Source organism: Narcine bancroftii, chromosome 3, assembly GCF_036971445.1.
Source record: "Narcine bancroftii isolate sNarBan1 chromosome 3, sNarBan1.hap1, whole genome shotgun sequence".
Classification (NCBI taxonomy): Eukaryota; Metazoa; Chordata; class Chondrichthyes; order Torpediniformes; family Narcinidae; genus Narcine; species Narcine bancroftii.
Genome location: NC_091471.1, coordinates 348947471 through 348968754, shown reverse-complemented (window position 1 = coordinate 348968754; position 21284 = coordinate 348947471). Strand labels below are relative to the sequence as shown.

At 43.8% G+C, this 21284-nt stretch overlaps 1 protein-coding gene across 6 annotated transcripts in view; it reads right to left on the bottom strand.

Moving 5' to 3' along the window:
* abcc3 (ATP-binding cassette, sub-family C (CFTR/MRP), member 3) overlaps positions 1-21284 on the bottom strand; it is a 133270-nt gene that overhangs the window by 60122 nt on the left and 51864 nt on the right. For all 6 annotated transcript variants that reach the window (XR_011354807.1, XR_011354808.1, XM_069929662.1 and 3 more), the window contains 9 exons: positions 18877-19014; positions 16750-16875; positions 15328-15389; positions 10097-10228; positions 9544-9756; positions 8406-8583; positions 4803-4964; positions 4616-4708; positions 3178-3381 (listed from right to left, as the gene is read on the bottom strand). Coding sequence is in view for 4 of the 6 variants with exons in the window: in XM_069929662.1 (XP_069785763.1) it covers positions 3178-3381; positions 4616-4708; positions 4803-4964; positions 8406-8583; positions 9544-9756; positions 10097-10228; positions 15328-15389; positions 16750-16875; positions 18877-19014 (1308 nt within the window). In the remaining 2 variants the exon portion in view is untranslated. The remainder of the gene's footprint in view (positions 1-3177; positions 3382-4615; positions 4709-4802; positions 4965-8405; positions 8584-9543; positions 9757-10096; positions 10229-15327; positions 15390-16749; positions 16876-18876; positions 19015-21284) is intronic.

Below are 21284 nucleotides of genomic sequence, written 5' to 3'. Positions count from 1 at the left end.
TAGGTGAGTGGGCAAAGATCTGTCAGATGGAGTACAATGTTAGTAAATGTGAGGTCACCCACTTTGGTAGGAAAAATAGAAGAGCAGACTATTATTTAAATGGTGAAAAACTGCAGCACGTCGTGCAGAAGGACTTGTGCATGAATAGCAAAAAGTTGGGTTGCAAGTACAACAGTTTATTAAGAAGACAAATGGAATGTTGGCCTTCATCGCTAGAGGAATTGAATTCAAGAGCAGGGAGGTCATGCTGCAACTGTACAAAGTACTGGACTACCGCACCTGGAGTACTGTGTACAATTCTGGTCACCATGCATGAGGAAGGATATACTGGGCTTGGAGGCAGGATCACCAGGTTGATCCCAGAGATGAGCGGGGTTGACTTACAAGGAGAGACTAAATTGTTTGGCATTATATTCACTTGAATTCAGAAGAATAAGAGATCTTATAAAAACATAAAATTATGAAAGGGATAGAAAAGATAGAGGCAATAAAATTGTTTTCACTGGTAGGTGAGACTAGAACTAGGGGACAAAATCTCAAGATTCAGAGGAGTAGATTTAAGACTGAAATAAGGAAAAACTGTTTTTCCCCAGAGAATAGTGAATCGTGGAATTCTCTAACCAGGGAAGCAGTTAAGACTACTTCATTAAACATATTTAAGGTTCAGTTTGATAGATTTTTTACATAAAAAATAGAATTAAGGAATATGGGGAAAAGGCAGGTAGGTAGAGTTGAGTCAATGATCAGATTAGCCAGGATCTTATTGAATGGCAGTGCAGACTCGATGGGCTGGATGGCTTATTCCTGCTCCTCTTTCTTATGCTCTTATGAAGGCAGAGAGGGGAGGAGCCGGGAAGATGTGTCTGGTGGTGGGATCACCTCATGGTGGCGGAAATTAAAGAGGACGATATGTTGGATGCTATGGCAGGTGAGGACAAGGGAATCCTGCTTTTGTTATGCAAGGGGATGGTGAGGGCCAGGGCAGATGTACAGGACATGGAGAAAATGCGAGTGAGGCCTGAGTTGATCGTAGGTGCCTAACCTTTTATCCAAGATTTCAAACACCAAAGCCTCCAAAAACCAGAACTTTTTTTTGGTTGATGACATTATACATAAGTAACGTTAATTTCCCATATTTCAGAGGGACACCCCCCCCCCCAATCTCTGCCCCCGTGGGCGCCCTCTCTTACCTTCGATGGAAAGGTGAATCTCAGCCCCCCAACATCTAGTGGGAGAGAAGCAGGCAGCAGTTGGCTCTTCCTTACCCATAATACCCCAGGAAGATGGAACTACTCCCATATTGAGTCACCGCCGCGATTGTTGCAGCACTATGTAAACACCAGGCTCAGCAGCCCTGCACCCCTGCTGCCACGTCAGGAGTTAGATGGGGGTGACTGTGCTGTCAGAGTGTGCTGGAGGCCACCCCGACAAGCTGGTGGAAAACCTAAAAGCAGTCGGCATTTGTCTCCACTGCCCTAACGCCCCACTCTTTCTGCAGCTGCTCTGCACCTCGTGTCCAGCCTTCTGCCCCACTTGGCCACTGGCTCAAAGCAGCCGAAGCTGCCCACCTTTTTGGCTGAGCTCCTGAGCCACCTTGTTGCCTCCGACCTACACCTGACCAACGCGCTGGTCAAGAGCCTCCTGTACGGCACACGCTGAACCACCACTCAGCCCAGTCAGCGCCCCTTCCTCCACCACCCCCCTCCAACCAGCACTCAGCCCAGCCTAGGGTGCAAAATAGTCTGGAACCAGTCCTGGAAGGTGGGGAACAATGGATGGACAGCCAGGGAGGGGACAGACAGCAGGGGCTAGGAACTAGGCATTTGCTTAAAGGGACCAAAAACAAAATGATTCCAAAATCTGGAAGATTCTGAACAACAGCAGGTGTCTGGTCCCGTCGATCCCAGATAAAAGCTTAGGCACTTGTCGAGGGAAAGCTACAATTTTTGAAGGAGAACATCTCGGATGATCTTGAACGGAAGACCTCACACCCTAGGACCAGAGGGAATGGACAGGATAGAACTTTTATTGTTGGAACATGGGAGTGATCTTCTAGAGGTACACAAAATCAGATAGGGTGAACAATTTCCTCAGAGAAGGCGAGTCTAAATCTAGAAGGCCAAGGTTTGAAGATGAGGGGGAAAGAGTAAGGAACACTTTTCCATACAGAGAAGAACATATGATACAAGCAGCCAGAAGAAGAGATTAAAGCAGGGGCAATTGTGACATTTAGACAAGTACATGGACAGGTTCAGAGATTATAGGATCCAGCTGAGTTGGGTGACTTAGTTGCCATGAACAGGTTGAAGGGTTCTATAAATCAATGAACTTATTCTGAAAATATGTACCCATTTCTAGCAATCCTCAATGAGGGGAGGAACATCAACATCCACCCTGTCAATTCGCACAGGAATCCTACATTTCAATGCCCAGCTCTCAAAACTTCTTCAACCTCTTTAGCCTGAGAAGCAACTTTCTCTACACTTCTCCCCAATGCATTTCAATCTAGAGACCAAACTATACACAGGCCTCCAGGTGCAGTCTCATCACTGTCTTGTAAAATTTCTGATCAAATTTGCCAACTCACTGTAGATCCCACATGACTAAATCTTCTGGACAAGCATACCATGAGGGACCTTACCTTTATTAAAGTTCATTTGGGTGCCCTACCCTCAGCGATCTTTATTACCTCAAATAACTGAACAAGAAAATGGTAGTTATGCTAAAACGAGGGAGCAAGGAATTACCTTATTAGGGGGTTGACCCTTAGGACTGAGGTAATAAGGGAGTTACTTTTACTCAGCAGATTGTAAACATTTGGAATTCTAAATATCACCAATGCTCATTAACTGACTAGACCAACATGAGATGGATAGATTTTTGAATACATACAACATGGTAACAGACCATTTTGGCCCACGAATCTGTGCCACCCAATTAACCTACACCCCCAGGGAAATCCCACACACATACAGGGAGAATGAACGAACTCCTCACAGACAGCATGAATTCAAACCCCGGACCCGATAAAAACAAAGAGATTTTAAGAGAGAGCAGGCAAGGCATGGGACCATCCACGATTTCAATAAATACAGCTTGGGCTATTCAGATTATGCCCCCTTGCTAATTCTGCCTGATTCTGTGGTTAACTAAAGAGCTTTAACTCGGTTTACTCACAACAAAGGGGGCAGATGACCAGGTGAAGGTGGAGAGGGCATTGAGATAGGCTGCTTTCTTCAGGATATTCAGTTCCTGCTCTCGAATGCTCAGGATTTTCTGCTTGAATGACTCTTCCCAGGCATAGAGTTTCAGCACCTTAATACCATTCAAAATCTCATTCATCAGCTTGATCCGCAAGTCTTTGCACTGCATCTGTTGAGCCTGCAGAGGATGACAGTACAGTCACATTACATGTTAAACTGGGGAGGGGTGCTGGCACAGTACTCGAGAAGGGCAATCTAAAAAGTCACCTTTGATCATGCCCTTCAAGCACAGATTACACCGAGCATCGTATTCAAAAATGAAAAACTCTTTGCCCTCTCTTTAGGTGAGAAACATCCTTGGCTCTACCCAACATATGAAGCTTATAAAGCCCAGAGCATTCTCAAACATTTGTTTGTTCTCAGGGTATTGTCAGTCACTGACAGGGCAAAGAAAGCATTTATTCTCCACCTGTGCTGTCCTGAAATGTTGGTGGGCCTCTCAAACCTGTTCGAGATGAGCACTTGGCTAGATACTTCACAGGCTGGAACATTAAATCTCACTGACCTATGTCAGGAATCACATCTACATCCAAACCAGCCGCTGCTCCCCTAACTGAAACCTGAACCATTTTTGCAACACTCCATAGTGTCCTAGTCATTTTTCCTGAGTCCAGGTTCAATTTATATAGCTCCCCCATACCAAATTCAATCACACAGGCAGTTTGAAGTAGTGTTTTTTGTGGAATATCAGGCCATCTGCCCCTGTGACTAAGGAGATGGGGCTGCTTCTGGGGCAACTGTCATTGGGCCAGCAATAAAGGGTAGCCAATAGATGGAATGGCAAGTGAAAGAAAGAGCAAACTAAATGAAAGAGTGGAAGGAGAATGAGGGAGTAGAGGAAAAACATTTGCAGACAGGAAAGAGGTAAACAGGAGTTACTGGCAAGCTAATGAGAAAAGAAAAACTGGGGTATCTCCCCCCACCCCCTACCAATTGACATAATCTACATGGATTGTTGTCCAAAGAGGGCTCACAAAATCCGTGAGGACCCCAAGAACCCTGCAAACAGCATCTTTCAGCTACTCCTGCCAAGAAAGAGATACAGGAGTAACGGAACCACCAGGCTAAGAAACAGCTTTTTCCCCCACAGTGAGACTGCTGAATGACTAATGAACTGCTCATACAAACCCTCTGTAACTCAACTATTTATTTAACAATATTTATTTTAATATTTGTATAAAAGTACTGCGCATATGTATCATTTGTCTGTAAGTAAATGTTTTTGCACTGAGGACCAGAGCATGCTGATTCATCGGGTTAGTCTTGCACAATCAGATAATAAATAAACGAACTTGGAAGGAGGAAGAATATAGAATAGGAAAGAGTAAGGAATCATCTTTCTTCCAACATACCTGAAAGCTCCTGCTCTTCATAGCTATTATGGCATTGAAAGGTATGAGCAGAATCATCACAGCCACACCTGCCAGAACCGAAGGACCCAGGTACTGGAAAAGCAAATAGAGAAACATTGTCTTCTTACCACATCAGTGCCTCTGTCCAACATTTCACATGTCAGTAAGGGTAGAACCAAGGGATTACCTGCCACAGAAAGTAGAGAGCCAGGCATATTTGAAGTGGTGCAGACCAGAGCATGTTCAGGAAAGGAGTCAGGTCCATGAATCTCTGGGCATCCACAGACATCAGATTGACAATTTCCCCAACAGTGGATGATTGTTTTGCCGAGTTTGAGATGAATAAGGACTGAAAAATTAAACCAAAAAAGCAACAGATAAGCATACTCAATTTCTTGAGCATTCATCTCGCCATGATATTCGTATAACCATCCCACAGGAATCCAGTCCCACAGGGTGAGCACCCTTTCCCCAGGGTCTCGGGACACAGGTTTGCAGCTTCTCTGTCTCAGTGCACAGGCCTCAGACACTGGCTATCAACTTGAGACATAGTCCAATACATAGGTTCATTCCTCTGTGGGGCAATGGGTACCCTATTGCAACCCATTCAATAGAAAAATTTTCACAGGATACCAGAGCTGGAGAGACCACAAGGCAATGTGTGTCTGACTGCATCTTCTGCTGAGTTGTCTCTATGCCTTTTAGAGATGTTGATGATGAGGAGAGTTTATTGTCATAGATTCAAGTACAATGTAAAAATGCACCAAAATTCTTAGTTGGTGCATCCACACAGGTATGCAAGGTGCACCAACTATAAATGTATTAAAAATTACCACACTATGGCAAGAAAGAAAAAGATCTCATAAATATAAAAGAATAGATGAAGAAATATTCATAGTTGCAGTTAGTGCAAGAAAATAAAGTGAAATTTCAATAGAGCAGACAGATCTTTTATGGTCCCAGGATAGTTTACAGTTAGGGTAACACAGGGAGACTCAAAAGCCTGAAAATGTTGAACAAAATCTGTACTTGAATTTAGAGATGATGTACTTCAGGTTTCTGTACCTTTCACCTGAAGGGAATAGCAAGAAGAGATTGTGACCAAGGCGATGGGGATCTTTTATAATGTTGGCTGCCTTCCTGCATCTCACATTGATGCTTTCAATGGACAGGAGGGCAGTGCCCATAATGGTTTGCCACTTTCTGTAGCATTCAGTGTTCCTGGGAACTTAATTTTCCAAATCAAGCCAGGATGCAACCAGTCCACTTGCAATATTTGACCACATGCCTAATCTCCTCAGACTTCTTAGAAAGTAGAGGCATTTGTGCACCTTCTTCATGGTTTCCTCATTGTGCTGGCTCAAGGAGAGATCCTCGTATATGTGAACTCCCAGGAACATGAAGGGACTAACCCTCTCCACTGCTGCCCTGTCAATGAAGACAGGTACGAGGTCCCTCAGCTTCTTCTTCCTGAAGTTCACAATAAGCTCTTTTGCCTTGGTGATGTTGAGAGCAAGATTGTTTTGGCACCATACCAGAATATTCTTGATTTCCGACCTATATTCTGACTCATTTCCTGTTAGTCAGCCATCAACAGTTTATAGATTGTGTTAGAGCCGAACTTGGCTACACAACCATGCGTGTAAAGGACAAAGAGCAGAGGACTAAACAGAAGTAAATATGAGTAGCTTTTCTGACAATCTTGGAGAAGAAATCTCCAGTAATCAAAATTATCTATAATATTCAATTTTAAGGCTTTCCATACTAGAAATGGATGGTGGGAAATCAACCCTATGGAGGAAAGATTAAAAAGGTATTATAGCAATTAGAATATTTAGCATTGATGTGCTGGGAGATGAAAATAAATGAGTCATTAGGTGAGGACATGGAATTAACAAGATGTAGGAAATTCGGACCATTAATTGCTCAGTATATTAAGATGTTCACTTTTTATGAAGGATATGGTAAAAGTAGCACTAAACATTATAACGATTGAACCATTACCATGAAAAGTTGCTGAAAGATTCCTAGTTTGTTAGAGTAAGGTTAAGCTCCCACTTGCTGGATCAGAATAAACCAAATTGTTGGTGAACCTTACCACTGTTTTTGAGTTTTCTTCTGTGTGGTGTCTCAGTCTGAGCTGTAATTAAGAGGGTGATTGTACCCAAAATGAAAGTCCCACCTTTAATGCAGATAAATCCTTCCAAAAAAATCTTTAGCCTCTATTGCAATTACTAACATTTTATAAATTTTGAAATGTATTCAAGTGCTTCAAATTTCATTTTTTTAAAAATGGATGAAAGAAGAGGAGCTTCGCAAGTTGGTGTAATGTGGAGAATTTGTCGCAAATGGTCATTTGTACAGACCGGGAGGGAGCTATCATCTTTTGCCTCCAATAAATTGCAGCAACTTGTCAAGGTCATGGCAGTCGGTACTTAAAATATCAGTGTTTTAGTACTCGGTGAAATTTAGTGAATAAAGAAAAAAAAAACAAATTAATGTCAGTATAAGTAATAAGTTAAGACTGTGTGGCTGGAGAGCAATATAGTATATGGGGCTAAACACACAGTGGTAGAGGAACTCAGCAGGTCAAGCGGCATCAGTGGGAGAAAAAGAATGGTCAATAATCAGGACTGTGGAGGAGAAAGAGCTGGTAGAACAAGGTCAGGATGGGAGGGGTCAAATCTTACCAAAATGGAAAGCAACAGCTATGGCAATGAAAAAGTCCTTTACTCAATTAAAAATTAAACAAGAGCCCGTCTCAAGTGATGAGCAAAGCAGCTGGTTCATTTTCTGGACTGTTCATAAGATTGGAGTTGGTGGCAGGCGAACAGGCTTGTGAAAGGGACTGGATGTAAAATCTTTGAGTCAGAAAATAATCAATGAATACCCACATTCCTATTAAGAAGGCTGATGTACAGCAGGTTGGAGTGATGTTAAAGTTATCGAAAATACTACATGAAGAGAACAAACTACCAGAGCTGAAAAGAATATGCTGTCCTTAGAAGCTATGCAGGATCAACTTTGCAGAATAATGGCAAGGTTCCAAAGGCCCTACTACCAGGAGAGATGACCAAACCAGATTGTATTCCCCCAGTGAGAGCCCAGAACTGGAGTTCCTGCTCCAAAACCTTGGGCCAGGTCTCCCAAGAAAAACTTCAAAACATTTCAGTACAAGGAGGTCAGCAGAGTATAAAAATTTCAGTAAATGGTAACAGATGCCAAATGGGGCTTGGATAAAGTGAATGCACAGTCTTTTCCTGTAGTAGATGATTCTGGAACCGGGAGGCGAGATCTTAAGGTGAGAGGGGAGAGATTTAAGAAGAACATAAGGGGCAATTTTTTTCCATTCAGAGGGTAGTCCATGTCTGGAATAAGGTGCCAGAGCAAGCTGTAGAGCTGGGTATAATTATGGTGATCAAAAGGAATTTGGGCACATGTGGATGGGAAAGATTTAGAAAGACATGGACCAAATGCAGGGAAATGGGCTTAGCCCAGAATGCCAATCTGGTCAGAGTGGATGAGTTGGGCCAAAGTGACTGTTCCATGCTGTGTGACTCTAATTGTTTATTTTAAATGTCTTAATGCTACAATTAAAAAAAAAAATCAAAAGTATTAAAGGATATGAGGAAGAGGTGAGTGTGTGGAGCTAGGTCTAGTTCAGATATGACACTGCTTGACAGGCTAGGGTGGATGAGTGAAATGGCCAGCCCTGGCTAGGTTGAAACCACAGGGGCAGAGTGGCACTGGAACTCTCAACTATTCGCTATGAATTTCCCAGATCTCTCACCTTGCGGTATATGGCTCCCACAATGGCTGTCCGCAGTCGCATGCCGCTCACAAAGCAATAATGGAAGTGCTGATGGAGGAGGAGGGTCTGCAGAACTGAAGAGGTGAACATCAGAATGGCAATCCCATAACCCCACCAATTCCTGGCCTCCGGGTTATTGATGAACAAAATCAACATCCTGCATGTGAGATAGCAAGAGAATGCAGCAGTGAATTAAACCAGGCCAGCACATCACTGAGTCACTGCACGATACTCCAGTGCACAAGATTTATAGACTAGTAATGCCCAGGCTGCTTGATGCAGCGAATACTGCTGCTGCCTTACATTCCAGTGGCCCAGGTTCAATCCTGACCTCAGGTGCTGTCTGAAGTTTGGACCTTCACCCTGTGATCCATGGTTTCCCTAGGGTGATCTAGTTTCTTCCAAGTCCCAAAGACATGGAGGCTTGAGTGACAATGGCCCTTGTGTGCAGCTCGAGTGGTAGAATCAGTTGTGGGGGGGGGGGGGGGGGAGAAGAGAGGGTGGGAGTTTGGAGGAGAGCTGTTGATGGAACTGTAGGGAGAACAAAAGGAAGGTGGGATTACATAACTGGGTGGCCAAAGATTAAAGTGGATTCAGTGGGCCATACTTTTTCAGCTCCCATCTCCCCACTGTTGCTATGGGATAATTTGTCACCTGGAATTTCCATTCATTCTTCTGGCACCACAAGTGGAGAACACAGACCTGGGACTGCCATCTTCTGTGGAGAACTGTAATTTATCCTGTGACTACAGATGAGGGGAATAAAAGACCACTTTGTATCCCTGAGAAAACGATGTCCAGGTTGGGATGAAGCACGAATGTCTGTAGACGCTGTGATTATAGTAAAATTGTACTGAAATGCTGGAGGATCTCAGCCGGTCTTTATTCCTTGAAGAAGGGTTCAATCCCAAAATTTCAGCAATATTTCTTTGTCTCTTATGGACAAGGACTGGCTGAGCGCTCCAGCATTTTGGTCTCTTTTTATTATGTTGGGATGAAAAACTGGACTCAATTTCCTGCTAGTTGGAGTAGGTTAAATTTCCACATTTTCGTTCAGGAACAACGGACAGAATTGTGAGAATAAACAAGCAGCAACTTGAGGATATAAATATCATACTTGAGAAGCTGTGGGTTGACAAAGGACAACAGGTCCTGGCCCAGCTTCAGGGCTGATCCAATGAGGAAGTATGGTCCAAAGGTCTTGCACAGGGTTATGAGGAAGGAAGGCTTCTTCTGTTGTGCCTTGGGAAGGAGAACATCAACTTCATTGGGCTCACCCTCCAGATTGTTCACCATTGGCGAGCACTTGGTGAAGAACACCTCCTGCTTCCTGGCAAAGGAAGAAACACAGAACATAGATAGTTGCATCACATGCATTCACAACATCAAGCACAATAACTTCTTGACTGTGTCCCAGTCTGTACCTTCTGGATATTTAACAGTCCATGTACAATTTTCCCTTAACAGCACAATTAGATTCCAGCCCAAACTCATTCCCAGGCACCCATCTTTCCATAAATAAACGACCTGAATTCACTGATTAGATCCTAGCCTGTAGCCCCACCCATAATCCCTTCTATCAGATTCCTGCCCCTCACTCACTCCCAGCAATCTCTCATTTCACATGCAAATCATTCATTACTAAGTGGAAGGGGCAGAGCCACCAGTACCTCTGTGCTTTCAGCTTCTCTTTCTCCCATTCTTTGAGCAGTTTTGGCACAATGACATCCGACCTGTCATCATTGTTCAATGCCCAGAGATCCTTGTCCTCCAGGGGGTGCTTGTAACCCCGTATTGCCATGCTGCGGTAACAATTTAATCAGAAACTCCCAATCAATTGGTATTGATACATTGAACTATTACTCAGGTTCAGAAGGAAACCAATGGGTCCAGCATGTGCTGTTTTCCACCAGACCCACTCACCTGTCCCATTCTCCCAGGTTCTTCACAGTAGCAAGGACAATGATCACTCAACATATTCTCCAAAATATCACCTTCACATACAAGACCCGGGGGCTTTTTGTGAGTGTAAAATATGGCAATTTATCCAATTTGTTCTCAAAAGCCACAATAAAGTTACATCCACCATGTGCCAGCAGCACATTCCATGTTCCAACATCTTTCTTTCATGTTACTCTTCCTTCTTCCCTTCTATTTCACATGGACTCTCCAGTAATTGACCCCTTCACCAACGGGAATATCCTCCCACTGACACTTTGCCCAATCCCCTCATCATTTTATCTCCTTTCATAAGTCCACCCCAGCATTCTCTAATATCTCCTTCATCCCCAGAATTATAGTCATAAATATTTTTCAATGCCTCAGATGAGGTGATCAGAATTTGTTTTGTTCATACTGGGGCTAGACCATTATTTTATAAAGGCTTAATATTTTTATATGCTATATCAATATTAAGAAAGCCCAGAACTGTGTATCATAGCATATTTATTCTTTTAAATTCAATTAAATATTTCGTTGTTTTAGATCGTTTTCCAGTTTTTTTTTTTTGTTTTTTTTTTTTTACAAACCTCTTGTTCAACTGCAACAAGTAAAAGTTTTAGTGCACATGTACATCATACAATGGACAGAATAATAAAGTCACCTTATCAACCACTTCCTCAATATGCCCTGCTACTCCCAATGATCCGTCCCCCAGTCTCTCTACTTCAGTACTTCTTTCAGAAGTGCATCCTTTATTCTATACAGGTAGAGCCCGCTTTACAAAACTAGAGCATTCTGACGAAACATTTCAGAAGCTGAAATGGCATAAAGCGAAGATCCATTCACTACTATTGAAGGGTATTTTCGTAAAAATGAAAAAAACATTCAAATCCTTTGGTAAAAGCGAACACAGCTTTATTTGTAAAAGCAAATTTTCATAATTTGAGTATTTGTAAAGCTGGATATACCTGTATTGCCTTTTCAAATTCTAATTCTTCACATCAAACTTCATCTTCCACATGTCTGCCCTGGTAGAAAGGCATCTACTATTTGAATGCAAATTATCACTACCCTCTCATATTGTCAATTCTGCAAATTGAGAGATTGTGGCTTCCATCCCCACCACGATATCTCAGTCATTAATTTAGACCAAAAAAAAAATACAGAACTGATCCCTGCGAAATGCTGATATTCAGCCAAGTCTATCATGTCACCAGCCTGATGTCCATCAAAGGCATCTACACAAGGAGTTACCTCAAGGCAGAAAACATCTTCTTCACCCTGGTCATGATCTTTATTTCCTTCAGGCAGAACTGCAGCACCATCAGCTTCAAGAACAGTTTTCTTCCACAACATCAAGCTTTTGAACTTCCCCATATTATCTGAATCATAATGCTACAACTACAAGACCGCCAAAGATTTGTTTGTACGACTGACACATCACAATTTTTGCACCTGGTCAAATTATATTATTATTTTATTCTTTTCCTTTTATTATTTTTTTGTGGCAACTTAATGGTTTTTAACTGGTTTGTGTGTTTTACATAACTGAGAGGCTGCAGTAAGACTTTTCATTGCATCTGTACATTGTAATTGTGTACATGACAAATTCTCATTCAGTTCTCCAGTGTTCCCAGAGTGACATATCCCAGCTGACTGCAGTTCATTAATTCAGTGTGGTTCATAGATCGGCAACTTGTCTTAGTTTCTAAATCCAGCACACTGCAAGGAAGGCATGCACTTTCAAGGACATTTTAACAAGTCAACCAGCTATTCTCAGCCCTTTTTTTGGCAATGGCACCCCAAGACTCTGCTCAAAGTTTATGAGCCCCCTTCCCAATGAAGCAGTCAAGTTTTGGTTTCCTCTGTACTTCTCTACTACCGACTATACAAATTTAATTTTTTTTTTATATTAGATGAGGTGAAAAGAAAACAAAGCTTTTAAACGTGCTGAGGACCCTATTGAGAACAGTGAAGTAGACCACTTGCCCTTCTACACAACAAAGACAGCACCAGCTCAGCTTGTAGTAAAACATTAAAATCTATAGACACCATGGCTGAAGAAAAAACACAATGCTGGAGAAACTCAGCAGGTCAAACAATGTCCTTTATATAGCAAAGGTGAAAATACATAACCGATGTTTCGGGCTTGAGCCCTTCATCAAGCTATGGAAAAATGTCAGCAGGCGACCAAACAAGAGTAGGGGAGAAGTGTGGTCGCAAAGGCAGGAAGTAATAGGTGGAGAAAGAGGGAGGGGACAGCAGTGATCAAGGGGATGGCTAGGTAAATGGGGGGGGGGAGGGGAGAAAGGAAAGCATGTTAGCAGAAACTGAAAAAGTTGACATTAATGCCATCTGATTGGAGAGTGCCCGGAAGGAAAATCAGGTGTTGTTCCTGATTTGTGGGTGGTCTTAGTGGGATAGTACACAAGGCCAAGATAGACAAATGAGTATGGGAGTGTGACACAGAACTGAAATGGTTGGCACTCGTACGGACAGAGCGAAGGTGCACAGCAAAGCGTTCTCCCAGTCTGTACCCAGTCTCTCCGATGTAGAGAAGGCCACAAACGGAGCACTGGATGCAGTAAATCACTCTTGCAGATACAGATGAAGTATTGCTTCACTTGAAAGGCCTATTAAGGGCCTCGGACTGTGGTGAGGGAGGAGCTGTGGGCGCGTGATACCTCTTGCAGGCACAGAGGAAGGTGCCAGGGGGGCAATTGGTGGGGAGAGATGAGTACATGAGAGAGTCACAGTGGGAAGGCAGAGAGGGGAGGAGAGAGGACAATGTGTTTGGTAGCGGTATCCTGTTGTAAGTGCTGGAAATTTCGGAGGATAATGCATTGGATGTGGAGGCTGGTGGAGTGGTAGGTGATGATAAGGAGGATTCTATGTTTGTTGCGTCTGGGGGCAGAGGGGGCCAGGGCAGATGAGCAGGAATGGAGGAGATGCGGGTGAAGGCTGAGTTGATGGTAGTAGAGGGGAAGGCATGTTTGTGGAAGAAGACAGACATTTCTGAAGATATGGACTAGAAGGCCACATCTTGTGGCAGAGATGGAGAAATTGAGAGAGGGAGATAAAATCTTTGCAGGGACAGGGTGTGAGGACGTGTAGTCAAGGTAGCTGTGGGAGTTAATGGGTCTGTAATATATTATACTGTACATTACAAACCCACCAACTCCCACAACTTCCTTGATTAGGGGGAAAGAGGGCAAAGAGCAAAGAAGAGTAGCTCTCCGAAAGGAGAGAGGGGAATGGGGAGCTGGAGAAAGGAAGACCTGGGAATGAGGGAAAGGGAGATGCTGGTAGGGGCTTAACGGAAATTGGAGGTCAATATTGATGCCATCTGATTGGAAACAGCCAAGTCAGAATACAAGGTGTTGTTCCTCTAATTTCAGGGTGGCCTTGGTTGGATAGTACATGAGGCTGTGGCAGCGGACAGAGCAAAACTTCTCAATGAAATGATCTCCCAGAAAACATCCAGACTCACCAACGTAGAGAAGGCCACATCCAGAACACTGGATTAAATAAATAAACCATGCAGATTCACAATTGAAGTGTTGCTTCACTTGGAAGGATTGTTTACGGCCCTGAATAGTGGTGAAGGAGGAGGTGGAAGTGCAAATGGAGCACTTCCTGCAGTCACAAGGTAAGGACAAGGAGAACCTTAACCTTTATTGTTGTTATGTCAGGAGTGGGAGTGTGCAGAAGGGGCTAAGCAGATGTGCAGGAACTACAAGAAATGCTGGTGAGAATTGAGTTAACGGCAGGAGAGGAGAAGCAACATTTTTTTTGAAGAATATCTCAGATGTCCTGGAATGGAAATCCTCATCCTGGAGCAGATACAGCCAAGACAGGGGAATTGAGAAAAAGGAATAGAATCCAGGAGACAGGGTGGGAAGAGGTGTCATCAAGGTAACTGTGTGAGATAGTGAGTTAATAAAAAGGTGTCTGTGGATAGTTTGTTTCCTGAAATGTTGGCTGAGAGATCAAGAAAAGGGAGAGAGTTATTGGAGATGGATCAAGTGAATTTGAGGTCAGGTGGAAGTTGGTAGCAAAGTTGATAAAGTTGACAAGCTCATCTTGGGTTCAGGAGGCAGCACCAATGTGGTCGTCAATCTAGCAGAGAAAGAGTTGAGGAGCCTTGCCTGTGTAGGCTTGTAGTTCCACGTATCCAGCGAAAAGGCAGGCGTATCTGGGATCCCCTGCGAGTACCCATGGCTAAACCCTTGACTTGGAGAAAGAGGGATGAGCCAAATGAGAAGTTCTGCCAGGAAAAGGAAGGTGGCGATGAAAAGGAATTGGTTAGGTATGTTATTGAGGAAGAGGAGAGCCTTAAGAGTTTTTTGGGGATTGAGTATAGGAACTGGGTATCCATGGTGAAATTGAGGCAGTCTAGCCCAGGGAACTGAATGTTGTCAAGGTGATGAGAGCATTCAAGGTGTCCTGAATGTAGGTTGGTGGGAAGAGACTGGACGAAGGAGGACAAAATAGATTTAAGGCTGAATGATACCAGTTTGGTAGAAACAATGGGAAAAGGGAGAGACCAAGGACTAATTCCTCAGAAGGAGCTATGTGGTTACAGAAAGAGAAGCCATTGATTCTGGATGGATAAGAATGGGACCTGCTAAATGCAGTGAAATGCTGCTGAGAATTGAGGAGCGATGGAACCTCATGGAGACGAGGGAGTGTTGGGGGCAGTGGGAAATGCTGCATATACCAAATTGTTTTGGCAATCCAGGAGTGTGAAATTAAGGCACTGTGCACATAGTAATCTTTGCTTTATACAAGGCTCCTTTGCAAATACATTGGCACAAAATACTGCCTCTCACTATCAGATGGTATCGGAAAGTACCAAACTTTTGCACCTCAAAGTTAATTTGTTGTTAATCAATTTTTACTTTGTCAAAACAGTGCAATTTTTGGATGATATTCTACAATGATGAGGGCAATAACTCACCCAGTAAACCACCAGAACGTCAGCCTGGAGAGAAAGCCAGCATTCACTTCTGGACACGAATTCTGTTGTAAAAGCAGAATCAGTTAACTTCACATCAGGCAATTTTGTTACCAAAGAACAAAAGCCTCTTGGCATCAGATGTGGTGTTCCCTTTAGTGAGCTCTCCCAAGAACATGCTGCTTGTCACCACATTCATTGGCCTAAATATTTATTCCCTCCTCCACTGGTGCTTCTGTGCTATTTCAACAGCACCTCCAAACTGGTGACAAGACATGAGCAACTGGTGCATGGGAATATAATTAACCTCAAGCTGCTTTCAGGTGCACACAACCCTGGTATCACCAGCCCCTCATTGTCCCAAGATGTGTTGGGAGCAGGCATATCTGAGCGTGTTACTGCCACCTCTGCCTCCAACACTACCAGACAGTGGGTGTCTCCTCGGCTCTTTGTGCTGCCAATTGTTTTTCCAAACTCCTTGTCACCAACCCTTCTGCTGGAAGCAGTTCCTTTCATGTGATCCAATGAGAAAAACCCCATCTTCCCCAGTCCCTCATCCCTTGGATCATTCTGTTCACGCTAGGTCACTCAATATCTGGGCAAGCATAAATCTGTTTACTGATATGTCATAAACTTCATCTTAAATTTAAATTTTATTTATTGTGATTCTGACCTTTTTTTGGAATGTGGGAGGAAACTGGGGCTCCCGGGAAAAACCCATATAGGCACCAGGGGGGGGGGGGGGGGTGGAAACATACAAACTCCTTGAAGACTGCGTTGAATTCAAACTCAGGACGCTGGCGCTGTAACAGCATTGTGCAAAGTTGCACCAGTTAAACCTATAATTCCAGACAAGATCCAGGGTTCATTTTAACCTGCCAAAGTGGTTTGATGTGACTTCTAATGGTCTGAATTTTCAGATCATGTACGACTATCAACACATTGGAACCAGGATGATGATTAGCTAATGGCCAAATGAGTTGAGTAACAGGCACAAGAAGAGCCTCGTGTAAAAATACTTCCTCATTTCTCTTTCAATAACTATTTGCCTCATCATCAACTTGCAGAACCTGCCTGCTACCTTTCTGAGATTTGTGCACAAGCCTTCTCTTCTGCTTTCAACTCCAACCCTTCTCCATTTGGCCATAAGCCAGGTTTTTAATACTGCTCAATGTTAAAAATATTGGCTAGGACACTGGGCACTGTGATCTTCTTTGAAACAATGCTAAGGAATCTTTTTACAACAAAAAGGACCACCATTTATCGTTTTATCACACAGATGGCATCAGCTTAGATTCTACTACGGGAGTGCCTGCAGTGGGACCTGAACCAGGATCTTCTGATTCATAGCAACCCACAAAGCCATGACCAGGTTCATATTCCGAGTCATGGAGGTAAGAAGGCGATTCAAATGATAGCACTTACCACTTCTGATGTTACGCTGGAAAAGTATGGAGGAGGCTCAATGAAACAGCAAAGACAGAATTGAACAAGAACAAGGGCAAAATAAATGTAGAAGGTGGTAAATCGGAAGACATCAGACACTCCACCCTGGGAAGAAACAAATAATTGATCAGCATCTGATTCAGAGATCCAGGTCAGCAATGTACCTTTTATCAATTTTTTTTTCTCTTTCTGAAACCCATTTCTACTGTTTCAAATTTTCAGACCAAGTCTCATGGGAAATGCTGGAGGCACAGCTCATTTCCTTCCCCACTAACCCAGTCTGAGAAATCCCAGAGCCCCCTGAGATAGACAACTTCTTCCCTCAAGTCTACACATCATTTGCGTACTAATTGCATGATTTCCCTCTGCTTGTTCCGGCAAGACAGTGCTATGTTATTGGATGGAAGAGGGATGAGCAGTGAAGTGGAGTTTCTCCAGCTGCAGTGGTAAAGCCTAGCAGCAGTCACCAGAGGTGTAAAAACTATTGGAATTCTTTGAAGAAGTGATAAGCAGGCAAGATAAGGGAGATGCAGTGGATGGTGCCTATTCAAATTTACAGACTTTGCTAAGGTGCCGCACATAAGGCTATTTAGCAAGTTAAGAGCTCATGGTATAACAGGAAGCATTCGAGCATGGGTAAAGCAATAGCAGGAAGCAGAGAATTGGAATACAAGGATCGGATCCTGATTAGCTGCCCATTGCTAGTGGTGTTCCCCAGAGCTCAGTGTTGGGGCCACTTCTTTATATCTTGTATATTAAGGAATGAATGATTTTATGGCCAAGTTTGCAGTTGATATGCAGGTAGGTGGAGAAGCAGGTAGTGTTGTGGAAACAGAAGGATTTAAGACAGATTAGGAGAATGGGCAAATGATATACAATGTCGGAAAATGTACGCTCATGCACTTTGGTTGAAAAAAATGGACAGACCATTTTCTAAATGGAAAGAAGATTGAAAATATTCAGATGCAAAGGGCCCTGAGAGTCCTTGTGCAGGATAACCTGAAAGTAAACGCAGTTTGAGTCGGTAGTGGAAAAAAGCAAATGCAATACTGGCCTTTATTTCAGAGGAATATAAAACAAGAACAGGGAGGTGATGTTGAGGCTTTAATAAGGCACTGGTGAGACTTCACTTGGAGGATTGACAGCAGTTTCGTGCTCCTCATTTAAGAAAGACATTAGAGAGGGTTCAGAGGAAGTTCATTATTCCAGATTATTCCAGGAATGAAAGGGTTATCATACAGGGAACGTTTGACAGCTCTTGGCCAAAACTCACTGGAATTTTGAAGAATGAGGGGGGGAGGGGGGGGGATCTCATTGAAAGAGTTCAAATGGTGAAAGGCATGGATAGAGGAGATGATGTAGAAAGGTTGTTTTCTGTGGTTGCAGAGTCTAGGTCAAGAAGACATGATTGAAGGTGGCCTGCTGAGAAGAGAAATTTCTTTCCCCACAGGATGGTGAATCTGTGGAATTTGTTGCCACAGGCGGTTATGAAAGGTCGCCATTTGATGTATTTAAAGCAGAGATTGAAAGGTTTTCAATTATCCAGGACATTAAAGGTTATGGAGAGAAGGCCAGGCAGTGGGGCTGAGTGAGAAAATGAATAAGCTCATGATTAAATAAATTGATGGGCTAAATAGCCTAATTCTGCTCTTATGTCTTATGGTCGCCACCTATCATCGTTGCTGAGGCTGACTGAAATAAAGAACACTAGGGCATCAACAACCACCTAAAGAATCTTCTTCTCATGCTACAGTCTCCTATATCAGTTTATCTCACCCAATGAATCTCCTTCCTCAGCTCAATGTCACCCTTCCGCACAAGACTCAATCCACTCGAAGAAAGGCTCCCCCTACCCCCCACCATCGTCAATGCAATCCCTGTTATAAATAATCTCACCCATGCAATTTTTCTTGTGATAGCTGACATACTGACAGAGGAGAATAGAACAAAACTCTCAAATAAGCACTGACCTGCTGCCTATACTATTTCCTGCACTATTTCCTATCCCACAACCTTGCTTTCAAATGCCAGTCCTCAGCAGGTGATGATTTTCCAGTTTGATGATGGAAACTGGTATCTGAGCCCACCTCATCCCCTCCAACTCACCTCACGCAATGCTGTTAGGATCTTTGAGCGGAATGGCAGCACAGCGCACAGCAGGGTGATGAGCCAGAAGAAGAAGAGAACGCCAGAGGACTGGATTCCCCGCAGCCTCTCGTACTGGATCAGAAATGTCGCGAGTAACTAAAGTCACAACAAGAACAAGCATTAGAAAATACTGCCACTATACCACCCACTACCTCAACCAATCACCCAAAGCCCACCCCCATCTCTGATACCACCAAGTCCTACAGAGCACAAAGAACCATTAGAGAAAAACCCAAAATCATTACAGTTCCCAGTGTCATGTATATAATCGATGATCTTGGCAATGATGGATATGCAACTGATCACAAAGAGCAGAAGGCCATTTCAGCCTTCAAGCCCTTCAATATGATCATGGCTGATCTATGCCTCCCTCAGCTCTTTTCTGCAATTTCTCATATCCCTCTATTCTTCAATCTATTAATATTTATTCATCCCTTAAATACTTCCAATGATCCAACTTCTATCATCCAGAGGCGAAGAATCCAGATAGATGTCTACATACCTCCATACTGCCTTGGAATCGGGCCAACAGCACGCAAGCTATGACCAAGTTTATAGCGATTAAAACCTATTAATCTCAACTTATGGTCTGTCAGGTCTAATTGATAGCACTACACAAGGCAAGGAGAATAGCAGAAAACAAAAAGGAATCCAGAAATACTCTACAGCACACATGTCAAACTCTGGCCCGCGGGATATAATTATATTTGGCCCGCAAGATCATATTAAATATATATTAGAGTTGGCCCGCTGGCCGCCGCGCCAGTATAGCGCATGCACACTGAAGGTGAAAATGAAGACGCCGGAGGTGTGGAGGGATCTCAGAATCCCGAATCCCGGGGATCGGAGCGACGCACTCAGCCTGCCCGGCTCCCGGACACACAGACGCAGCTGGAGTTGGGGACCATCCTCGCTGGGTCTGCGCTTCAGCGGCGACGCCAGACCGAATGTCTTGTCGGCGATGCCTTCCCCCTCGCTCCGTGCGCGGCGGACCCTGCCTCCCGCTCCTTTTGTTGGAGACGAGCCCGGCGCTGTGAGATCGCAGTTTAATCCCTCTCCAACCATGGGAGGGGGGTGAGAGCAACACACTCTTCTCAGCCAATTCCTCCACCGCCCCGGACGCCGGCGTTTCAACGGGGGGTTCGGGTGCCTTCATCAGGCGACCGACCTGTTGGTCCAAGACAAGGGGAGAGCGTACAAACTCCACACAGACAGCACCTGAACTTGGGTGAACGTGGAGCTGCGACCCCACATTCCACATCAGGACTGTGTGTAAGATTGGGAGCAGTGAGACGGAAGCTTATTTTGTTTCTGTGATTTAAGCCTTTCTTGGGGTGGGGGGGGTCCTTCTCTGACCACTTGCCTAACAATTAACCTAATCAGATGTGGAGTTACCACAATACAACAGTTCTCAACCTTTTTCTTTCCACTCGCGTCCCTGTGCCATTGGTGGTCTGTGATTAGTCAGAGATTGCTTCAGGTGGTCTGTGGGTGGAAAGAAAAAGTTTGAAGACCACTGCTTTAATCATCCCTCATTGACTCGTCATGTGCACGGTTTCAGAGCTCCAAAGGAAATGGTCCAATGACAATGACAATGAAAGAGTTTATCCAAAACTATTATTAAACATTTATTTTAATAAGAAAAAGTTTAACATTACATGTGTTGAAAGAAGAGAAAACATGCAGATGTTGTTGAAAGTTTTCAATAAATATTTAGTTCGGCCCTCGACTTAGTCCAAGTTTTTAATTTTGGCCCTCCGTGAATTTGAGTTTGACACCCCTGCTCTACAGGAACATGAACTTAAAGAGCTGGCTAAACAGGGATCCTTATCGCGGAGGGAGAGGACATGGCCAAGGTACAGAATTAATATTTACCAAGGAAGAGAGGCTGCCAGAGACTCCGCTAAGGCAGCAAATGATGAGATTTTGGATAGGCCAAAACTTGACATGGAGATTAGAAAAGCTAACTGCATCAGTCATGGATAAGCCTCTTGTTCCTTATGGGATGTACCTGGGTTGCTGTGGGAAACTGCAGAGCTTTAACCAGAACATCAAGCACATCGAGGCATCAAATTCATAGATTCAGAGATTTTGCCAAGGATTAGAAAATGGAATCCACGCTGCTGAAGACCCAACTGCGCTGGGTGGGTCACGTCTCCAGAATGGAGGACCATTGCCTTCCCAAGATCGTGTTATATGGCGAGCTCTCCACTGGCCACCGAGACAGAGGTGCACCAAAGAAGAGGTACAAGGACTGCTTAAAGAAATCTCTTGGTGCCTGCCCCATTGACCACCGCCAGTGGGCTGATCTCGCCTCCAACCGTGCATCTTGGCGCCTCACAGTTCGGCGGACAGCAACCTCCTTT